At 47.9% G+C, this 22135-nt stretch overlaps 1 protein-coding gene across 2 annotated transcripts in view; it reads right to left on the bottom strand.

Moving 5' to 3' along the window:
• Positions 1 to 22135, bottom strand: part of SLC25A48 (solute carrier family 25 member 48) — a 43274-nt gene that overhangs the window by 7446 nt on the left and 13693 nt on the right. For both annotated transcript variants that reach the window (XM_042984377.1, XM_042984383.1), the window contains exons 5-6: positions 6278 to 6535; positions 3741 to 3874 (exon numbers count right to left, since the gene is read on the bottom strand). In XM_042984377.1, coding sequence (XP_042840311.1) covers positions 3741 to 3874; positions 6278 to 6535 — 392 coding nt within the window. The remainder of the gene's footprint in view (positions 1 to 3740; positions 3875 to 6277; positions 6536 to 22135) is intronic.

Raw genomic sequence — 22135 nt, 5'->3', positions numbered from 1 at the left:
TGTAAGAAACTCATAACAGTGATTATCTTTGAGAGAAGACTGAAGACCAAGGAGGGACATTTAGACAGTATATCATCTTTTACCTTTTGAAGCTTCCTATGTTCATATATTATTCATTTTTAAAATGAATAAAAATTAAAAAAATTACTTTCAGTCAATGAGTGGTTAATCAAGCTAAATACGGCTGCCTCTGTTTAAAACCTGTCTCTGAATATAAACTGAACCAAATGCTACTGAGATTAAGAAATCTATAATCTGACCTCAGTTGCCTTCCCAGACTTTGTTTTTAACAGAGCAAAGTAATTTTTGGAGGAAATAATATCAGCAATATATTTAGCCTCTATAGACTTTATAGAATTATAACATTAATATTTTGATACATTAACTTGAATTTTTTGAAACATTAATAATTAATAGCAGACAAAGTATCTCAAATAAAGAAGCATCCTATGCGAATGTCTCTTATGTGTCCCTCTGTAGTTGACTGAATCACAGACTGTGCTTCTACTAAAATAATACAAAAGACAAGTGAGGTGAGGATTCTAGGAAGGTGGCAGAATAGGAAATGCCAGCCAACTGTTTTCTTACCGAGATAAAATTTGCACTGATGGAATCCGTCTGATGTAACTTTTTTGAAATTCTACAGTTTGGCGAATCCTTACAACTTCCAGGAGAAGGTTTGCACAGTAAATATGGTTAGGTGCAGCCAATTTTAGCTCTTAGCAAGGTAGCACCTACCCCTCCCTCACCCCCAGACCTGTGGCAGGCAGCTGGATGTACGCTGGAGGAGCAACCTGCACACATAGCTTGTGGAAGCCAGAGTGGGCAATAAGGACCCTGTTCTCCAAATATTAGAGATCTATGTTTTGATCACTGACTGCTGTTTCTGATCACAGAGGTGTAAACAGGGAGGTAGTCATTATTGTTTCACTGATGCAAACCCTTCCTCCTCTGGCTGATGACCCTTTCGCCCTTCGTTTTTCTCTTTTTCCTCTTTGGGAGATAGACATTATAGACTATGACATTAAAAAGGAACTGCATGTATGGGGAAAATTAGAAAGTAACCGTGCATACCCAGAGAAAGGCTCAGAAAAGACCTGAGAAGACCTCGAGTTTACATTTCAGGCTGATCTTTGGCATAGAGGCCGCCTAAAACAATTACAAAAATGTAACAATCGACAAAAAAAATAACAAAAGACACCAAATCTGATTTCCAGAGTTAACCCATTATTAGATTCAAATGTCAGGTTTCCAATAAAAAATAACAAGGCCTCAAAGGAAACAGGAAAGTATGGTCCATTTAAAGAAGAAGAAAAAATAAGTCAAGAGACTTGTCCCTAAAAAAGACCTGACAGCAGATTTACATGACAAAGACTTTAGAGCAAGGGTCTTAAAGATGCTTGAAGAACTACACGAAAATGTGGAGAGAACCAAGAAAATAATATATGAACAAAAACAAAAACATCAATATGAAATAGAAAACCCAGAAAAAAACCCACAAAAATTCTGCAGCTGAAAATACAATACCTGGAATGAAAAATTCACAATAAGGATTCAAAGGTATATTTGAGCAGGCAGAAAAAAGAATCAGCAAACTTAAAAATAAGACAACGGAAATTATTGAGTTTGAGAAATAGAAACAAGATTGAAGAACAGTGAAAATAGCCTAAGGGATCTGTGGGAAACTATCGAACAAACCAATACATGCATTGTGGACATCCCAGAAGGCAAAAGGAGACAGGGGCAGAGAATATTTGGAGTAATAAAGGCTAAAAACTTCCTTAATAAAGGCCAAAAACTTCCTAAATTACTTCCTAAAAACTTCTTAAATTTGATGAAAAACATGAATATAAACATCAAAGAAGCTTAACCAACTCCAAGCAAAATAAACTTAAGGAGATCCAAGCCAAGACACATTATAATAAACTTTTAAAAACAGGAAGATAGAAGGAACTCATTACATAAAAAGAATCCTCAATAAGTTTACCAGCAGATTATTAGAAACTTGAAAGACAAGAAGGCAGTAGTCAACATATTCAGTGTTAAAAGAAGAAAAAACAGTCAATCAAGAATCCTATATCCAGCAAAACTATCCTTCAAGACTGAGGGAGAAATTAAGACATTCCCAGATAAACAAAAGCTGAAGGAGTTCATTATCACAAGACCTATCCTGCAAGAAATGTTCAAAGGTTCTCCTGGAGAGTGAAATGAAATGGCACTAGAGAGTAACTTGAAGCTGTATGAAGATCTAAAGACCTCAATAAAAGTAAATACATAGAGTAATGTCAGTATCATGGCAGTACAAGACGTCCCTGTGTTGACCCCACCTCAACAACAAAAACTGGACATCCATCCACAAAGACAGGTGCCTCTGAAGGAGTCATGGGATCCAGGACCACATGTCAAGTACCCCAGAGTCCTGTCCCTCTGTGTATCAGGTACTAGGCAGACAGACTTCAGTACTGTCAGTGGAACCTGCAGCAGCCTATGTATGACCTGGCTCCAGCCCCCTCAGTTGCTGTCTGGGAGCACCTCGAGAACACTGCCTTGCTTAGTCACCTACTGATGAGAGCCTTTGTGGAAGTCCAGGTTTCCAGAGAAGTTCCAGCACTCCACTGAAGCCAAATATACATACATATATATATATACATACACGTATATATACATACACGTATACATATATAAACATATATATACACATATATGTATATATATGTGAGTATATGTGTGTATATATATGTGTGTATGTGTGTCTGTGTATGCATACATATACAAGTAGATGTATGTGCAGACAAAAGAGGCTTTGTGGAAGTCCAGGTTTCCAGAGAAGTTCCAGTACTCCATTGAAGCAAAAAAAAAATTATCTTATCCATCCACATACATACACATACATATATACATATATACGTATGCATATATTTGGGGATGCGACACATATAAGCAAAGACCCAATGCTCAGTAGTGACATTTGCACTAATTAACTACTAATACTAAAGCCAATGACAAGTAACTCTTTTTAAATATACTGTGTTATGCACGAAGCTAGGCACTTTTTGTATTTCACTGACAAATATCCCCCTTGTTCACGGTAGGGATGATTATCCTTGGAAAAACAGAGGCCGAGCAGTGAAGCAACTTGCCTGGATGTTCCCCCCAGCTCAGGCTGCCAGGCTGCCTTTAAACTCGAGTCTGCTGACTGGAAGGGGCATGGATTTAAATGAGCCCTTTGGGTGCAGGGAAGAGGAAAGAGAAGGGAGACAAGGCCATGTTGGAGGCTGCCTCATAGTTGAGACCAGAGGTGATGGTGTAAGGACTCAAGTGGGATGAGAGAGAAGACAGACCAAGTGACCAGACACTGGGAGATGTGATGACTCAGGTAGCTCTGGGGCCCCCAGCTTGCAGGAGAGTGAGGCACTGAGCAGTGAGTGAGGAAGCAGCTCTCAGCCTATCCCTATGAAAGAGAAGCTTTGGTGACACACAGATGTGGGTCTAGGTCCTGGCTCTGCCATGCACCAGCTGTGTGACCTCAGGTAGGTTACTAGTCCTCTCTGAACCTCTGTCTCCTCCACCAGCCTGGGGCAAGGAGTAAATGAGACAAGAATCTCAAGTCGTGCTTGATATGGTAACTGTGAGCATTTTAGTTTCCTGATTCCCCTCTCTGCAACCTCATATACCCCCCAAACGTCTGGCCCACCTTCCAGGGACTGACACTGACCCCGCATGACTACTGTGGGGCTTACTTTAAGACCTTCCTTCTGGTAACTCTGGGAGATACAATCCAGGACACCTTTGTATTTGTTTAAATAAACCCCATCAGCTTGGAGTCGACTTTTCACGACATCCATAGGAGTCGCTGTCCCCCAAGAAATTGCTCCTGTAAAGAGAGAGACAAACAAGTGTCAGGGACTGGCTGGTTGGGATCTGGAGGGGATGTGGCTCCCTGCCCATTTCCACCACTAACAGGCTTAACAAGCTGCTGGGGGAAGTGGAAAGAGTTCAGTCAGGAGCTGCAAAGGTTTCTCTGAACCTCACTCGTCACTTGCTGTGTGTGGGACTTTACAGAAGTCTCTGCCTCCAGGCCTTGGGTCTGCCATCTGTAAAGTGGGGGACCAGCACCCATCTTCATGGGGTTACTGTGAGGACAAATAAACGGATGCACGTGAACATCTAGCACAGTGCCAGGCCCACAGCCAGAGCTTCCTAAGTGGATGCCTTTATTAGCAGCTTTTACTGGAGAAGCAGGAACAGGCCCCACCAATACTCTGCAGCGCCCTTCCAGGACACCAAGGGTGAGAGCCCAGAGCGACGCCTGAGGCTGAAGGCTTGCAGCTCCCCAGAGACAGAAGCGACTCTGCAAACAGAGAAGCTAAACAAACACTTGCAGGTAGGCTGCTTGCCAGGGAGGGACCAGCCCAAAGATGGAAAAGAGCAGGGGGCAGGTCTTTAGAAATCTTGTGACTTTTCCAGAGGTGTGACACAGAGGCCTTGGGACCACACAAGCCTGGCTCATCATTGGTGGAGAAGCTCAGGTGCCGCAGTTTGAGCACCTTTGTGACTTGAAAGGACTCTAGGAAAAGAATGCCAGGTTATTGTATAAACACAGAAACTGGCACATTTGTGGACAGGAAGAGAAAAACAAACTGATGCCAAAGTCCAAGGCAGCTGTTTGCAAGGTTTTGTAATTGCTGCCCAGGAGCTCCCAAAAGCGGCCCTAGCCTGCCCTGGGCCCTCTGCCCATCCCAGCCTCCAACCCCCATGGCCTCCTGCCCGTGACCCTCTGGGAACCCTCTGGACCTCCCCTTCCTCTTGACTCCTGCCAGAATAACAAAGCTGATTCTCCTGGAGTCTGTCCAGGTGCTGCCCTGGCATATTCCCTGGCTCCTTAGCCCATGGGCGAGGGTATTACAAAGTGAGGTCTGCCTACCAGGCCCCTCATACCTGCTCTCACCAGAAATGAGAGCGGATGGGGCCTTGTTTGTCCTCAGTCGGCAAGTGCTAAGCCCTTACTAGGAGCTGGCTCTGGCCAGGCCGCAGACACACGGGGGCAGCGGGCTGGACACTGGTGTTTGGTGGCTAAGACATGGGCTTTGTTAGGTGTTTGCTGAATTTTGAGCATAGCTAATGAGGAGGAGGGGGAGGAGAAGCAGGAAGTGGAGGAGCAACGACGATTTTCTTCTTTCCAGACCTTTCCCCACAGCATCACACATGCCACGTTTTCAGCCTTCTTAAGAAGCAACCCCCTGTTGGCTTCCACACCTGCTCTGGCTCTAGCTGCATACCTCTCGACCCCGTCCCCCTCACAGCACCACCAAGCCCCTCAGAGGTGTCGTGTGTACTTGGACTGTCCTGTTTCTTCCATCCCCTTCTCTCTCGATCTCTCTTCAATTGGGTGTTCACGCCCTTCACCAACATGGGTCTTGTCACAGTCCCTGATGACCTACATATGGCTAAATCCAGGCAGCAGGAACAGCAGGTGCAAAGGCCTCGTGGTGGGGAGGAGCCAGGCACAGTCATGCCATAGCAAGGAGACCAGCGTGGCTGAAGCAGAGCACGTACAGGGGCAAGAGCAGGAGCTGAGTGCAGACGGGCAAGAGACAGCTGGATCATACAGGGACTGAAAACCACTGCAGGAACATTGATTTTTACCCTAAAGGAAATGGGGATGCTGTATGAGTTCTGAGAAGGGGGGTGAAGAAACCAGTCCATGGTCACAAGCTGAGTAAGTATGGATTTGAACTGGGATCTCACTGACTACAGAGTCCCTGCTGTACTGTCTGCATGCACTAGCTGTGTGCCTTTGGGTGGGTCACCTAGTCTCTCTGAACCTCGGTTTTCTCATCTGACAAATGGGGAGACTGATTCCTCCCTTACAGAGCTAATGAAATGCTCACATTAGAAAGGTTTGCTATGTGCCGACATTGAAAAAAGGTGAACCATGATAACAGATTTCCTTTTCAGAGCTCAAGGAGACCTGACCCAGAATGAAAGGGGAGAATATATCTTCTGACCGAAGGTTCAACGATCCCAAATAGGGACTTGCTGTTCTCATAGGTCCATAGGGAAGGAGATGCAGAAAAGAGGGAGACCATTCTCTATTCCCAGCCCTTCCTTTGTTTGGCTAGGTCTGGCATATAGCAGGTGTTTACCAAATACTCACTGGATGAGTAGCTAGGTGAACTGTGTCCTTCCCTGGGGCAGAGAAGGGCATGATGGGCTCCCCAGCCTTCCCAATACAGGGGATCAGCACAAGTGCAGGGGTCAGTATGGCTGCCCTTACCTGCCACGCCGCCTGCCAGCCACACAGCACAGAGGCTGGGGCCTGTGCAGGCTTCGGGTGTGATCCAGTCATTCAGGAACACATAGGGGATGAAGTAGAGGCAATAGCCGGGGACATCCCTCAGCAGCATGGCGCCAACACCCCGGTACATCCCTGCCAGGCCCTCGGTCCGCACGATGGTTGCAATGCAATCCACAGGCCCCTGGTAGACTGGTGGCTTCCCAAGAGTCATCGCCCTGGGTCTCAAACCAAGGTTGGCTGCAAAGACAGGGAGGAGAAGATGGCAAGCGACCTGAGGTCAAGAGACTGGCCATTCTCCGGCACCGGACCCAGCCCAGCCCACTGACAGTTTCCACTCACATGGCCTGTTGGTTTTTACCAAAACTGCTGACCTTGGCAGCTCAAACCAAGATTCTCAAGTCCCAACAGAAAGCCCCTGCCAACATGTGTAGCCAGATTGGAGACAATGCCTGCCAGGTGATAAAGTACCAGTTGCCATAGGATGTCCAGAGGTTTCTGGTCAACCATCACTATGTCTTTGTAAGCAGCAGGGACTGCAGACTGTCTAGGATCAAATATGACAAGCTGTACCAAGCTCCCTCTTAAAAAAGAGGTTGCAAAGTCCCATATATTCTGTGTGTGTGTGTGTGTGTGTGTGTTTGTGTGTGTGTGTGTGTGTTTGTGTGTGTGTGTGTGTGTTGTCTGTGGGTGTGGGTGTGTGTACTTGTGCACAGTGTGGTAAAAGAGCATAAGAGATTTGGACCCAGACTATTCTGGTTCCAAATCCTGAGCCCACTACTTAAAAACCTTTCAACCTTGGTAAGCTACCTTTTGTTAGCCTTTGGTTCCTTATCTTTAAAAAGAGAACAGGCCAATATTTATTGTATACAAAGTTGCCAAGAGAGTAAATCTTAAGAGTTCTCAATTCACAAACACAAACGGTAACTATATGACACGATGAACATGTTAGCTAACCTCACTTTGGTAACCATTCAACAAATACACATGTTTATTAAACCTACGCAGTGTTATTTATATCAATGTTAATTATATCCTAATAAAGCTGAAAAATATTTTAAAGGAAAAAAGATAACAGGTGAATATAAATAAGGTAACACCTATAAAGTGCTCAGGTACATTGTAGGAGTGGAATAAGTTATCAACAGATTATTACTGAGACTGAGGTGACTGGCATAAGTAGGGGGCAGGATACAGGGGCTGGAGGGCCAAACATTCTGTAACTCCAGCCCTGGTCAGGCTGTGCCCTGCAACAGCTGGAGGGCAGCCCTGATGCCATTGGCTCCTCAAAGTCCAGGGGCACAGGGCCACTATCTCCTTGTCTACCTCTGGGGTGTCTACTGGCAGATTACGGGGTATGGTGTCCCTAGCTTCTTCTAGGGCTGTATGCAGCCAGCAAGCAGCGACTCCGTCTCTTCCATATAACCCTTCCAGCTGGCTCTCCCGTCTCCATCTCTGATGCTCATCTCCCCTTCCACAGACCCTTTGGCTCAACTTTGCTTCAGGACCAGAGAGGACTCCCAGACCCGCTGCAGATAAAGTGGACTCTTATTCTCAACACTCTCTTCTTGAAGAACTCACATGGCATGACCAGGAAGGACACAGAATGAAAGCCTGCCTGTGACACACACCTATTTTGCCACCTGGGTTTAGTTCCCTGAATGTGGCACCTCAGTTTGGTTTTACACACGCTGACAAAGAGGCAGCCACGTTCATTACACAGTTGAATTTCTAAGCTCCCCAAATAGTCCATCTTTATCAGATGAATGGTTGAGAGAAAATACTCAGCTTCATGATTCCAGAGTCCAAACTGCAGATTTGAGAATCAGGTGCAACCTGTCCTTTTACCCCTCCCAGAAGGAGGTGGGGTACAGGGGGAAGTTCCTATCTGCCTGTGAAGTGTGCCTGAACAAATGAATCCCACATTTTCTTTTTGTGTGGGGGGGAAGAGAGTCATAATCACTGTCATGTGTGCTTGGCCAACTACAGTGTGGGCAGGAGGCAGAGTCCCATCCACTTTCATAGCAGATCCCCCAGGGAGTGAGCAGGGGTCGTGGCCACTTTTGGGGGCAAAGGGTCCACTGAGCTCAGAGCAAGGTCAGACACTATGGTCTTTGGAAGCCCACTGAGAGGTCACTGGACACCCCTTCCTTTCCCAAATCCACTATAATGCTGCTAGGGTCATCCTGGGAAATTTGGGTATGAAACAGAACAGATGTAAATGTACCAACATATAAACTTTACCTGTGTCATGCTTATGTCCAAATAACAGTGACCTGACCCAGGAGTCAAGGTGTTCATGAATCAACTGAAGGTATGATGTGGCTTTCAGAAGGCACTGATTGAAGGAGCGTGTCCTGATAATATTCCGCTTGTTTAGAGGTATGGATGTTTAAAAAAAATACTTGCCCAACCTCCAGCATGCCTTGTCAACAAAACACCTGAACATTTTTCCTTTTCTTCCCAGAATAAGCGATAAGGAAATTCTCTCATATATTCTCCCAGGTTTGTAACATAAGCAACCTAGCTTTCATTGCTTGAGAAATATCCATTTATGACTATGAAAGCAATGTAATTGCCATGGTGACTACCATCACCTGGAATACTGACACGAATCTGAACCAGCAGCCAATGCCTTCTGGACACCAGTTGATGCTGCAAAGGCCTTGGAACTCTTTCCAGCTCCCTCATCACCAATGGTAAAGCACACACACACACATACACTTATCTGGAAATAATTTCAAATTTGTAAAAAAAAAAAAAGTGCAAAAAAGAAAAACTGTACAAAGAACACCTTTCTATATCCTTTACCCAGATTTACCTATTGCTAACATCTTACCATTTGTAAAATGTATGGTTTGTGTGCTCTCTCTCTCTCCCCCTTCCTCCTCTGCCCTCCCTTCTCTCTCTCTCTCTTCCCCCCCTCCTCTCCCCTCCTCTCCCTTATCACTGAACAGATGCCCCTGTCCCAATGCATAAACTTTGCCTGGGCTGTGTTCTTCTCCAGGTAACAGTGACCTGACCCGGAATGAAAGGTTTCATGAATCAGCTACGGGTATGATGTGGCTTCCAGGAGTTACTGATAGGAGATGTTGGATAAAAATCTTCCTTGTTTAGAGGTGCCAATGTTGGAAAAATACTTGACAAACTTTGAACCGGCATTGTCAACGAGACCCAAGCTTGTACTTTTTTCATTCTTTTCCCCAAGGTAAGCAATGAGGAAATTCTTTTGTACATACGTGTATATATTTTTTTCACACATACATACATAATATTATTCTCTGAGCCATTTCAGGGTTAGATACAAAATGGCCTTTTACTCCTAAATGCTTCAGTATGTGTTTTCTAAGAATAGGAATATTGTCCTACCTGCTACAGTAATCAGAGTCATAATCTATATTCACAATACCTTTACCTAATATACTGTCTATACTCAAGTTATCACTTGATCTCATACTGACCTGTATGGCATTCCTTCTCTCCCAAGGGCAGGATCTTGTCTAACCAGGCACTGCATTTAGTTGTCATGACTCTTAAGCTTCCTTTATTTATTTTTTAGTAAACTCTACACCCAATGTGGGGCTTCAACCTACAACCCCAAACTCAAGAGTCTACACATTCCACCTACTGAGCCAGTCAGGTGCCCCCAGATTCCTTAACTTGGATCATTTTTACAGCTTTTCTTTGCTTTTAATGACACAGGCATTTTTTAAGAGTATGCTGCCTCCCTTCTGATGAATAGACCCTTCCTCATTTGGGGTTTGTTTGAGGTTTCCTTGTTATCTCATTGAGATGATGCATTCTTCCACTGCACTTCCTCCCTGTTTTCACCTCTTCTCCCATGAGGACTAATGACTCTCAGGAGCCCCTGGTCGTCTTCTCTGGCCTCGTATCCTGGTTTTTATTAGTCTCTTTTTTAATTCAGATATAATTTACATTCAATAAAAGATGTTGCTTATAGGTGCACAGTTAATGAACTGTGACAATTGCATGCACCTGGGTCAACACACCTTACTGAAAAAATGACGTCTTACACTTGAAACAAACTGTTTTGGTCCCAGTAAAGATTCCAAGCCTACCTACCCTCTCCTGCTTGCTTTACAAGGTAAAAGAACTCTGTGGCATCAATGACGTGTCACTCAGTGAGAAGCAAATCTTTCAACTGGACGATGGTTGTTAGGGCCCATCTGCATTAGCAACAGAGGCGTGATGATTCACACGGGACCACAAAGCAGAAAACAGCGGGAACTCCTATCAGCCGCTCCAGCCAAAAGATGCTCTGAGGCTGGGCCCCGGGAAGCATGGCCTAAAGAGGCGGGGCTTTGGAGGCGTGATCCAGGGAGGCAGGAAGTTGGGAGACAGGACCTGGGGAGGCGTGGCTTGACAGGCTGGTCCAGGGAGGCGCGGCTTAGGAGGCGGAGTCCAGGGGGCGGGGCTTGGAAGACAGGTCCTGGGGAGGCGTGGCTTGGCAGACCTCAGAAAAGCGCTGAATCAGAGTTCACAGTTAACTCTATTTAGAACAAACTTGGGTGACCTTTAAAAGCGGACTTGGGAGGTTGCCGGCAAGCAGCGCTGGGAAATGTGCACAACTGAAATCCGTGGACCTGCATGTTGTTTGTGGAAGGAACTGGGGAAAGGAGGTGAGATGCTGGGGTCAGTACTCTGTTCACACTGAACCACCAGCTCTGAGACTGCTGTTCTTGAACCTTCAGGGCTTGGCTTGGGGGTGTACAGGTGCATGTGAAGGGATTCACATTAGACATATTTCCTTCTAGGACAAAAGATGTTTCGTTTCTCTAATTAGAGTTTTTTGTTCTAAAATGAGGATAAATTATAAATCAAATTTTGATCATTTCTTATCATGAGGCTTTGCTATCTAGACCATTTTTTCTTGATATTTTTTTTTTCCTAAATCAAGACCCTATTACCTTTTACTATGACAGGTGTGGATTAAACACCCGAAACACTGAGGGCATCTGTGGTTTTGTTTTCCCAAATTCAGTGAGGACAAACTCAAGCCCCCTATACCAAGACAGGCAGGATGCTCAAAGTCAATGAAATAGACCCCTACCATGCTCGTCATCTTCATCCAGGAGCAGAGGAGAGCCTATACAGTCCTAAAAACATCGCTTCTCCTCCAGGCTCCCTCACCTTGTCTAGCTGGGTCCCTAACATTACTCCTTAGACCACACAGTGAGGCTGTCTGGCTCCACTGCTCCACACCAGGGTCAGGTGTCTTGCTTACTGGTCCCTGCCAGGGCCAAGAGGTTCCTCTGAAGGCAGATGCCTCTGCACGGGGTGGGGGTTTGTATGTTTGGCCAATCCTAACAGGTACCCTCGCAGCCACCTCTTGGGAGTTCTCCCACTTCAGAGGGGCTGAAGCAACCCAGACGCAGGCTGGGGTCCCCACAGATTTGCCACTGTTGCCCCTCTTCTCAGAAGCCCAAATACAGCCACAGAATACTGCTGGGCCCTTCTGAGACACAAACACCAAACAGTTTCATCTCTTTCCCTTCTCAAATAGTGCTGTTTAAGTTCTTCAATGGGCCATGACTGTGGAAACAGGACAGTCAGCTGAAACACAATGGCGAGTCACTGATCCACAGCGGTAAGAGGCCCAGCCACAAGGAACACAAAGGCCTGGCCATTCTCTGGAAGGGACAGAGCCACCAGACCTTTCCCGTGGGTGCATAGAGATGGGATGGGAACACAACATTATTTCTCAGCAGGTCATTTTCTTTCTTTTTTTTTTTTTTTTTAATTTTTTTAACGTTTATTTATTTTGGAGACAGAGAGAGACAGAGCATGAACGGGGGAGGATGAGAGAGAGGGAGACACAGAATCTGAAACAGGCTCCAGGCTCTGAGCTGTCAGCACAGAGCCCGACGCGGGGCTCGAACTCACGGACTGCAAGATCATAACCTGAGCCGAAGTCGGACGCTTAACCGACTGAGCCACCCAGGCGCCCCTCAGCAGGTCATTTTCTACAGAAAATCCTTAACAAATAAGCCATCCACAGACAAGGTCCTGCTGGTCCCAGTCAGTGACATGCAGGTTTACCAAGTTTTCTGTGTTCAAATACTTCTAGGCTAGCGGACTAGCAAGTTGGGAGCATGGACTTATTTCAAGGGACCCACAAATCGGTTAGCATTATAGATTCACATAATTCCTAAAATATCTCACATACATGTATAACCATTTTTCTCTTATGTGTAGGCGTTATTGGGGGGGACATGACAAAAATGTACCTAAATATACTAATTATCCATAGTAACTTCTTGCCATAGGTGCTTGCTTTATCCATGGACACTTAAAGTACAGCTGCTCTTCTATGGGTTGGACCCCATTTAATGTATTTTATTTATTTTTATTTATTTTTTATTTTTTTTATAAATTTTTTTTAACGTTTATTTATTTTTGAGACAGAGAGAGACAGAGCATGAACGGGGGAGGGGCAGAGAGAGAGGGAGACACAGAATGGAAGCAGGCTCCAGCCTCCGAGCCATCAGCCCAGAGCCTGACACGGGGCTCGAACTCACGGACCGCGAGATCGTGACCTGAGCTGAAGTCGGCCGCTTAACCTACTGAGCCACCCAGGCGCCCCTGTATTTTAAAGGTATTCTTAGGAAAAGCTGGGATCACCCCTCCCAGTGCCTGCAAAGGCGCTACCCCCTATTAAAAGTTCTGTTCTAGATGCTGCTGTTTTCTGAACATGTTGTTGTATCCTAACCGAGCAAGGAGTTTCCTGATGACAGGAATCCCACGCTACGGCCTGTCCTAGAGCACCGTGACCCTGTACCTGACACAGTGTCTGCTTTGTGCCTCAATATCCACTCAGTCAACACTTGAGCATCTGACCAGGCAGCTCTCAGGACTTAGGCCTCCCAAAGTTTCTCTCCCTAGCTTGGCATTCATCCAGTCCTGGTCCTGTCTGGTCCTTGTCCCTGAGGCTGTAGATACCGGAAGAAACTCCCAAATCATGGTCCCGGCTACTGCGCTATTCCAAAATGTCATGGAAGCATGCCGTACTGTGGATATACATCCTCCAGCAGACAAGCCGGGTGTAACTTCTATGATGTGGGTTTACGCAGGCTGGGCAAACCCCTCAGGGCACTTCTTCGGAATGTTACCAACCGGGAAGCTCTCGTTCACTTCCTGTTTCCAATGAGTCCAGCAGTTTCCTTATGGTCTGAAGAGTCCAAGACAGGCAGATGGTTTAGTAGAAAGAGCCCCGGATTAGAAGCAGCTGGGGTTTGCTTTGTTGCTCAATTGCCATCTACTGTACAACCTGGTGGAAAAGACTCAACCACTCTGGCCCTGAGTTTCCTCATCATCTACAAAAGGGGAAGGATAAATAGCCTGTCAATTTCTTTTGGCTTTTGTGAAAATTGAGTGAGCATGTTGACAAATGAACTTTACTTGAGGCGGATAGTCACTCCTATTTTTAGCGCCCCTATCCTGATACGACTCCAGATTCTCGAAGTGCTGGTAGTACCAACCTCGGGCAGCAGTGGCCTGAGGCCAAACCTACTGTGGGAGATTGCGGGAGACGCCCACGCAGGGCCAGAAACTACCAATGCTAACGTCAAGTCTGAAATCAGAACACTATTTGCCCTCGTCAATTGATTTAGAGACCAAATGGATATGTCACCCAGGTATATCACCTGCACAGTGGCATGTGTTATGTTGTACGCACCTTCATTCATCTCTGCTAGCGGTGTGGGACCACAGTTTGGAAAAGATTCAGCCAAACCATCCAGAATTCAAGGACTCCTCTTGAACTACATGGCTAAAGGCCTGGCCTCTGCACACATTTCCTCCTTTCACTTTAGGGCTGCTATTGCTCCAGCCCTCACGTACCACTGGCAGTTCACAGCCTACATAAGAAGAAGGCTCAGGCTGTACGGTCCTGGCTTGTCTCCAGTCCTTTGACATGCTCCAAGGGTGCCTGTCCTCCCACACAGGCCCTCTTCTTCAGGAGTTAAATGGACCAAGATTGAGGGAGTTTAGCATCAATAATTCCTGCCCTGCAATGGCAAAGTCTTGAAAGATCTGCTCTATCAGAAGGCTGCTCCTCCCCAAGGCCAACCTGCCTGAAGAAGAGTGTTTTTCTTGGCAGCCACACATCTTTATGGTGGCAATAAAACTCTGTTGCCAAAGAGACAAACCGAGGTAGTCAGGGCCTCCCAGACATGGTTGGTGACTTTCCCAGCCGGACATCTCTGAAGATTCAGAAAAATCGGACAAATGGTTCTACCCCATCTTGTCATCATGCAGATCCTGAAGCCCAAACAGGCTTTGTATGCTGGTGCGTGGTTGATGATCTTGCCTGCCCAGATCTAGCCCTCACGTGGCCCTCCCTGCTGTCACCACTCCAGCCCTATTTATCTCACCTAGGCATGTTCAGAAATCAGGACCTTCTTCTCCTCAAATCCTGGCCACACTCTCCCCTTCATTCTGTTCATATAATCTTGAACATGGTAGAGTCAGGCCTTCCAATGAGGGCTCCCTCAACCTCCTTCCTCTGGCCCTGCATCATCTGCTTTGCTCTTCTCTCACAACCTGGAAACGGAAAGGCTTTTTCCTTCCCCACCCTTTGGTCTCTGTCCCCAGTGTCACGTCCTCTTCAGCAATTCTCCCCTCTTGATTCCCTTTACACGACATTGGTGACAGGGGCCTCCCAGGACTCTGCCTCCAGGGACCATGGAGGTGGACAGCCGGGAGCAATGCCCCGAGACACCATGTAACAGCTGAGGGAGCACAGACACGTCACACGACCTGAGCCTCAGTTTCTCTATCTGTAAGATACAGAGAATGGTATGATGATTTAAAGGCGGGGTGCACGTGGTAGGGGCTCAGTAACTGCTGACTATACAGCTGCTGGTGTTGCGGGAGCTCCTTCCTGGCATTTTCCCACTCATCTCCACCCTCTTCCTTTCTGCGGCTCACTTCAGCTGTCACTTTGCTGTCACACCCCTGACTATTGCTCCCACCCTGATATTCCAGCTGCAGTACCTCGCACAGGAACCCAGCCAAACTCAGCATGTTCTCACTCATGCCTGCCCTCCTGCCAGTCTCCAAAACTGCAGCAGGGACAAGAAGTGTATACGGGTCACCTGCTCCACGCCAAGCGCGGCCTCAACATACTTCACGTGCCGCTTAATTCCCCGTGTGGGAGGCTTCCTCCCTGACAGTCACCCAAATGGCAAGTCCTGGGTCATTTTAGACCCTTCCCTCTCTCCTGCTTGGCCCACTGATTCTCCATCACAGATGCCTCCCATGGACCACTCCCCTCTGTCCCCAAAGCCCTGGGCCCCCTGTTCCCTGGTCTAAGGCTACAGCCCCCAAAACAACCCATTCACCTCTCCTTCTGAAGGCCGGATCCACCTTCCTACCACACAGCTCTGCATGGTCATTCTGGTGTCCAATATGCCTCTCTGCCTGCTGAAGGGCACCTTAGCCCACCCTCGGGTAAGAAATCCAAGCTGTTCAGGGGCGCCTGGGTGGCTCAGTTGGTTAAGTGTCCAAATTCAGCTCAGGTCTTGATCTCACAGTTCGTGAGTTCGAGCCCTACATCAGGCTCTGTGCTGACGGCTCAGAACCTGGAGCCTGCTTCGGATTCTGTGTCTTCCTCTCTCTCTGCCCCTCCCCCACTCACACTCTGTCTCTCTCAAAAATAAACATTAAAAAATTAAAAAAAAAAAAAAAAAAGAAATCCAAGATGTTCACAACTCACTCTGCACCTTCCCCTCCCTGCCCTAACCAAGAACGGTTCACTCGTTCTGTCACATGCCTGCTTTTTCCCGCCTCTGACCCTGTCCCTACAGGTTTCCTCTGTTTGAAACCCCTCTCCATCACCACATTTTCCTCTCCAAAGCCTAGCCAATATTCAAACACCCCATCAATGGCCACTTGCTCTCTGGAGTCTTCCTGACCTGCAGAGCCAGACTCCGAGGTGCCAGAGCCTTCCATAGGCCCTTCTCATTTTGCTACACCCCACCAGACTGTGTGCTCCCTGGAGGCAGGGGCTGTGCGTCTGATACCTCTGATTTATCTACTCTGGGTGGCTCACAGCAAGAGCTCAGGAAAGGCTTGTGAATGAAAGAATCAGAGACTGTGTTCCAACAGGTATAACACTCAGCTCTCTGCCTTCAACTGGGCCTGGTGAAATTAGAGGCTGGTCAGCACAGAGTTAATGCTGAGCCCTCCTCCTCTAGGCCCCAAACTCTGCCCTCCTGGGGGGTTGAGGTCTTTGTGATACGCACATTAATCAGGCTCTTGGTTAAAACACAGACCTGAAAGCTCGAAGATGGAGAAGTGAGTGTGAATGGCCATAGACCTCCAGGATATGACTTGGCCCAGGCGGCAGAGGGATTGCTGGCCTCTGGGACCACAGCCCTGAATTCCAGTTCAGGCCTGGTAGGGCACCCAGGGAGGCTCATGCCCACACACAGTGTAAGGATGACTTAAAAGGGAGGGTTTCTTCACAGGTGCCTTACAGTCCAGGCCACATCCAGCTGAACCCAGGCCAGCCTTTCCTTGCTGGCCAGGCGGCAGGGGCACCAACAGAAAACCTCTGCTAAGTTATAAGAGTTTTCGTGCGGGGTAACTGCTGTTTAGTATGCAGCGGCAGTCAGAGCCAGACAGAACTTCCCTCTCAACTTCGGCAACTGCTGATGTAATTTGGTAAAACGCTTCTGTAGAACAATTTCACAGTATGTGCCAAGAATCTTAAAAATGACCAGAACTTTTGACTCATTCATGAATCAAAGAGCCCACACATTTAGGGAAACAACCCTAACTGAAAGCAACTCCTTATGGACGCGTTGCCTGAGCACATTACTATTTTCAAAAGAGAACAAACGGTCAAAAACCTAAACGTCCATCACGGGAAAGGTGGTTACAGAAGTTTAATAGTACAGCTAACACTTATTTCATGTTTTCAACGAGCTAGGCATTGTGCTAAAATAGTCACGTGTGATACATCATTCCGTTCTAACCCTGTTATGAAGTAGCTAGTATGGTTATGCCTGCTTTGCCGATGAGGAAACTGAGGCTGGGTGACGTTAGGAGAGCTACCCAGGGGTCCTGGGTTCTCATGGAGATAGGATTAGAAGCAGGCAGTCTAACTCCAGAAATTGCATTTTTGCCACACTGTATCATCCCTCTCGATACATGTGTGTCTGTGGGCCTTGTGTGCACAGAGATGCACATCGATTTTAAATATTAGTCATCTATTTTAAGTAATTTTATATGCCATTTTCATAAATGGAAAATATTTGTTATAATATTGACTTAAAACAGAATATGAAACTGTCTACATAAGGACAACCTCTTAAAATATTTTAATTAAAATACTTTATATTTAAATATTTAATTAAAATATATACTTTATTTAGAAAAAGACACACATTACTGTAGTAACAGTGATTATATTTGGACATTCTCCCTCTACATTTAATGTTCTGTCTTATGTACATTTTTTTTTTAAGTTTATTCATTTATTTTGAAAGATAAACTACAAGTCAGGGAGAGCCAGAGACGCAAGGGGAGGGAGGGAGGGAGTGAAGGGGGGGTGGGGGAGGGAGAGAGAGAGAGAGAGAGAGAGAGAGAGATTGAGAGATTGAGAGAGAATCCCAAGCAGGCTCTGCACTGTCAGCACAGAGCCTGATGCGGGGCTCGAACCCACAAACTGTGAGATCAGGACCTGAGCCCAAGACAAGAGACAGACACTTAACTGACTGAGCCACCCAGGAGCTTCATGTCTTTTGTACCTTTTCAACCACGGGTCACCACTGGTAGATAATCAGGATGAGCTCCCTGGTGCTATATTTGCAAGCCTTCAGCTGAGCTGAACTCTGACCTTGACGTGGCCTCCATTCTACCTATCACATGTCCCAAAGCAAAGATGCCAGAGACCCCCGGCACCCAGCTTCAGTATATGGGCACAGTCTCTCACGGCCCATCGTCTCTACCCAGGAAGTGGTTTGGACAATTCTGGGGTAAAGCCACAAACCGTGGACAATCCCACAAGCCCTGCCCAAGGCTGCCTGCAAACGCCCAGCTCAGCACAGTCACCACACGGAGCGGGCCTGACCCAGAACCAAGACCACAAGCCGCTAAGTCAGGACCAGCCACACGCTGATCCAGTCCACACAGTGCTTCGGGCTTCACAGCCTTGTGTTTGTGTCTGGTTTTGCTTTTAATTAGTTTGCCTGACAATTTCCAATCCAGGCCATGCGGCAACTGGGACCTGGGATGGGGTCATAGCTGACCCCTCAGACAGGATGTGAGCCACCCTTGCCACAGTCCCCACCACTCCCTGCTGCCTTCCCTGGCACCAAAGCTGACTCGTGCTTGAGCTGCTGCTTTTGCAACGGCAGTGATAGCGAAAGTGAAACGTGTTCTGTGTCCACATTTCAGTCAAAAGAGGAAAAATGAAATGTAGGTTAGGAGGGCTGTGGGTGTCAAGGAAAACGGAAGTGGGTACATTTTCCAGGCACCTCTGCTCACTTATGGTACCTCCCAGGTCTCAGTGAGTCTTTGAGCCTTCCATCTCTGGCCTAGAGGGTTTCTGAGGGACGAGGAAAAGAAAGCCGCGTCCTTCCGCTTTCCTGGAGAGGCTCCTGGCGCAAAGTATTGCCTGGTGGCACAGGGCCAGCCTCTTCTGCTCCATACCCTGCAGCATGATAGCTACCAAAGACCTCCCCCCAGCCCCACCCCCGCTCTCCCACCCCAGGCAGCTGGACTGGGGGTGAACAACAGACCAGGCAGACACAGAATTCACACCCATCCCTTGGATTCCAGGAGCGGGGCCTATTACTTTAAACAATGTCCTTTTGGAGACATGCTCCCAGCCCACTTTCTCCCTCAAGACCGATGCTAGATTTATGGTAACTTTGTGCCAAGGCCCGAGGAGTGTTATCAAAGCTGCTTCTACATCCGGGCAGACAAAGAAACAGCACCAGTGGGCCCTGAGTCACTCCACTTCCCCCCGGGGGAGGAACCTCAGGACATGCCTCGGGCTCCCCTTTGTAAAGGTCTAGGAACGGGGTTGCTAGGAAGATGAGACTCACACAGAGCTCTTCACATGGTGCCTGGCACAGGATACAGGTTCAGTAAATACTAGCTACTCAGCCCCCACTGCTGTGATCTGGCTGAGCCCAGACGAGAGGCTTGGGGAGCACAGCTCAGGCGGATGCTGCATTCCTAGTTTCTACCCTCCCTGCACTTGCTCAGGTAAACCACCTCTGTCCTCACACCTGCCAGCTAAGCCCCAGGGGGCCCAGGTGCTAAGACTTAGAACTGCAGAGCTGAGAAATGTTTGCCTGCAGGAAATTCCCCTGTCCTCTTATTAAGAGCCTCCCCTGAGCCCACAAAAGGCCAGTTTCCTGGCACATTGAAAAGGACAGAATAAACACATGTTCATTTTCTGTTGCTGCCTCGAGGGATTGACTAAAGACAACGAGTTTCCTTCGGGCATTCCGGATGAATTCACCATAGAAGGCTATGGGCAGGGTTCCACCCATACAGGAGTTGGGCCGAGAAATCACATCCCTCCTCCTCCTCCGCATCCTGGTGGAGAGGGACAGGGAGGGCACACTGGTCTCCATGTTGTCACTGCTCGGAGAGCTTATCCAGGAGACAAGGCCCCAGAAGGGTCTGGACTTCCCAGGTGGGCAGTTTGGGAGGACTACAGCCTGGGAGGGCTATAGCCTGGGAGGGCTATACGTCAGGCTCTCTTGGTTGCTGGTGAGCAAGCACAGGTGACCCTCAGTGCTGTGCTGGCCCACAGCACATGCATACCTAGTGTGCTGGGTAAATGAACAGGGCTAACAGCTATACAGACCTTACAGTGTCGAGCTGGGGTGTGAGTTGAATGGCACACACACGGTCAGGCATACAGTGAGCTGTTGCAGCTGCCCAGCTCCCTAAAACTGGCTGGTTGCACCCAGCTTTGGGACCCTTCTTGGGTCTGGCCCTTCCTGGACTGTCTCCCATCCTTCCTCCAGGAGCCAGAGGCTTTTAGCCTGGCCTCAAGATCCCCTGTGGTTCAGGCCTGCCAGGTTATAGCCACCATTCTAGCACCCTCTGTGGGGAAGGTTGGGGGTGGGAGAGGGCAGGACAGAGGATGGAATCACTTAATTTGCCTCCAAATGTCCCAGGCTTTCCTAAGGAAGGCATTTCTTGAGAAACACCTCCCCCGGTGTCCGGGCTGGCTGTGCCTCGCCTCCCCCAGTAGGCACATGCACACCTAGCCCTTTTTCCTCCCTTTCCGGGGTCAAAGTGCCCAGGTTGTGAAGGACGCAGGTCTGCCCCCAGGAGCAGAAGACTCATCAATGGTAAATCTTCCAACGTCCGATCCCAAAGAGTTTTAAGACTTAAGGAGAGAGTTCCTCTCTGCCTGAGATGGACATAAAGCTTTCCTGAAATAGGACAGAGAAAACACCAGGCTGGGAGCCAGGACTCCCTGTTCTCAGTCTCTTCATGATGTTCATTCCTCTACATCTTTGCTTTTGCCTCTGGGACAGGACCAGATCAGCAAGCTTCAGACATTTCTGTGAGGTGCAATGCTTCGACTCAACTAAATTGTACCAAGACATGACTCAGTATGTCAAACAGGTGGAGGTGGGATCCCCTTGCCCCGCAGGTCTCTTAGTGGTCCCAACACGGGTGTGCTGTAACCCTCCAGAGGAGCCAACCTGTTTGTTGCCCTGTGTCACCCACATGATGACAGTGACTGTGGGCCTGGGGGGTACTGAGAATCCTTGAGCCATGACGCAACTGGTTAGGGCAGCTGGTCCCAGACCCTCCACATGCCCCAGTGGGGATACCAGCATCATGCTCAGGGAATGTACAGCCTTGTCCCGAATACATCCTGGGCTGGACAAGATGTGCGGGCTGAATCAAGGCAGAAGAGCTGCTGGGCTGGCTGGAATGCTCCCCAGTGTATTACGGGGCTTTGACTGTAGAGCCCAGCTGAGCCCCAGCCTCTGAGGGCAGAGACGTCACATACAGGTCATTCAAAAGGCTGCCAGGGAGAGGAGTCTTATCCACGAGAGCTGTCAGCCCAGACCAGACATCTGAGGTGTCAGGAAGCACCACAGATCCAGCCCTTCCATTATACAGAAAGGAGACGGTGGCCCAGGCAGGGGCGTATCTTACCCTGATGAGACAGAGTGCAGTCAGAGTCAAGAACTGTACGTGGAGGGATTGAAACCTAAGGCCCCCAGCTTATCCTTCCGTGCAAGCTGGCACTTTCTACTCTGCACACCAAGTGCCTTCCCGTTCTTTCCATCCTCCTTTATCAAAACCACTCCCAGGAAAAGACACAGAAACTCCTTTCTCAGCAGAGAGGAAGCAGCAGACTCGGCATGTGGTACAGGGTTGCTGTGTAGCACACCAAGAAATGAAGCTCTAACTACAAAGTCAAGGAGGGGGAGAGGAGTGACCCCTCACCCCCTACAGCTGGTGGTCTAGGTATGAGACGTCCTGGCTGCACACCCTGGTGTTGTGGACAAGTGTGTGGGTTTGAGATCCGTCTGTGAGTTCCTCAGGTCCCCATGCCTGATTTAATGCTCTGGGATGCTCTTTGAAAATTCTTAATAAGTTTTCGATAAGGAATCCCACATTTTCCTCCCACACTGGACACTGCAAATTATGTAGCTGCTCCTCACCCACCGGTCATTAGCTGTGTGGCGTTGTATAGGTATCTCAACCTCCGAGAGACCTGGTTTTCTCCTCTGCAAAATGGACGCAGTAATAGCACCTGCCTTACACAATTGTTATGAAGACCAATTAAGTGAACATACACAGGGCTCTAGGTAGGCACCTGGCACA

This window comes from Panthera tigris, chromosome A1, assembly GCF_018350195.1.
Source record: "Panthera tigris isolate Pti1 chromosome A1, P.tigris_Pti1_mat1.1, whole genome shotgun sequence".
Classification (NCBI taxonomy): Eukaryota; Metazoa; Chordata; class Mammalia; order Carnivora; family Felidae; genus Panthera; species Panthera tigris.
Note: the sequence above shows the minus strand (reverse complement) of the source record. Positions and strands in the feature narration are given on the sequence as shown.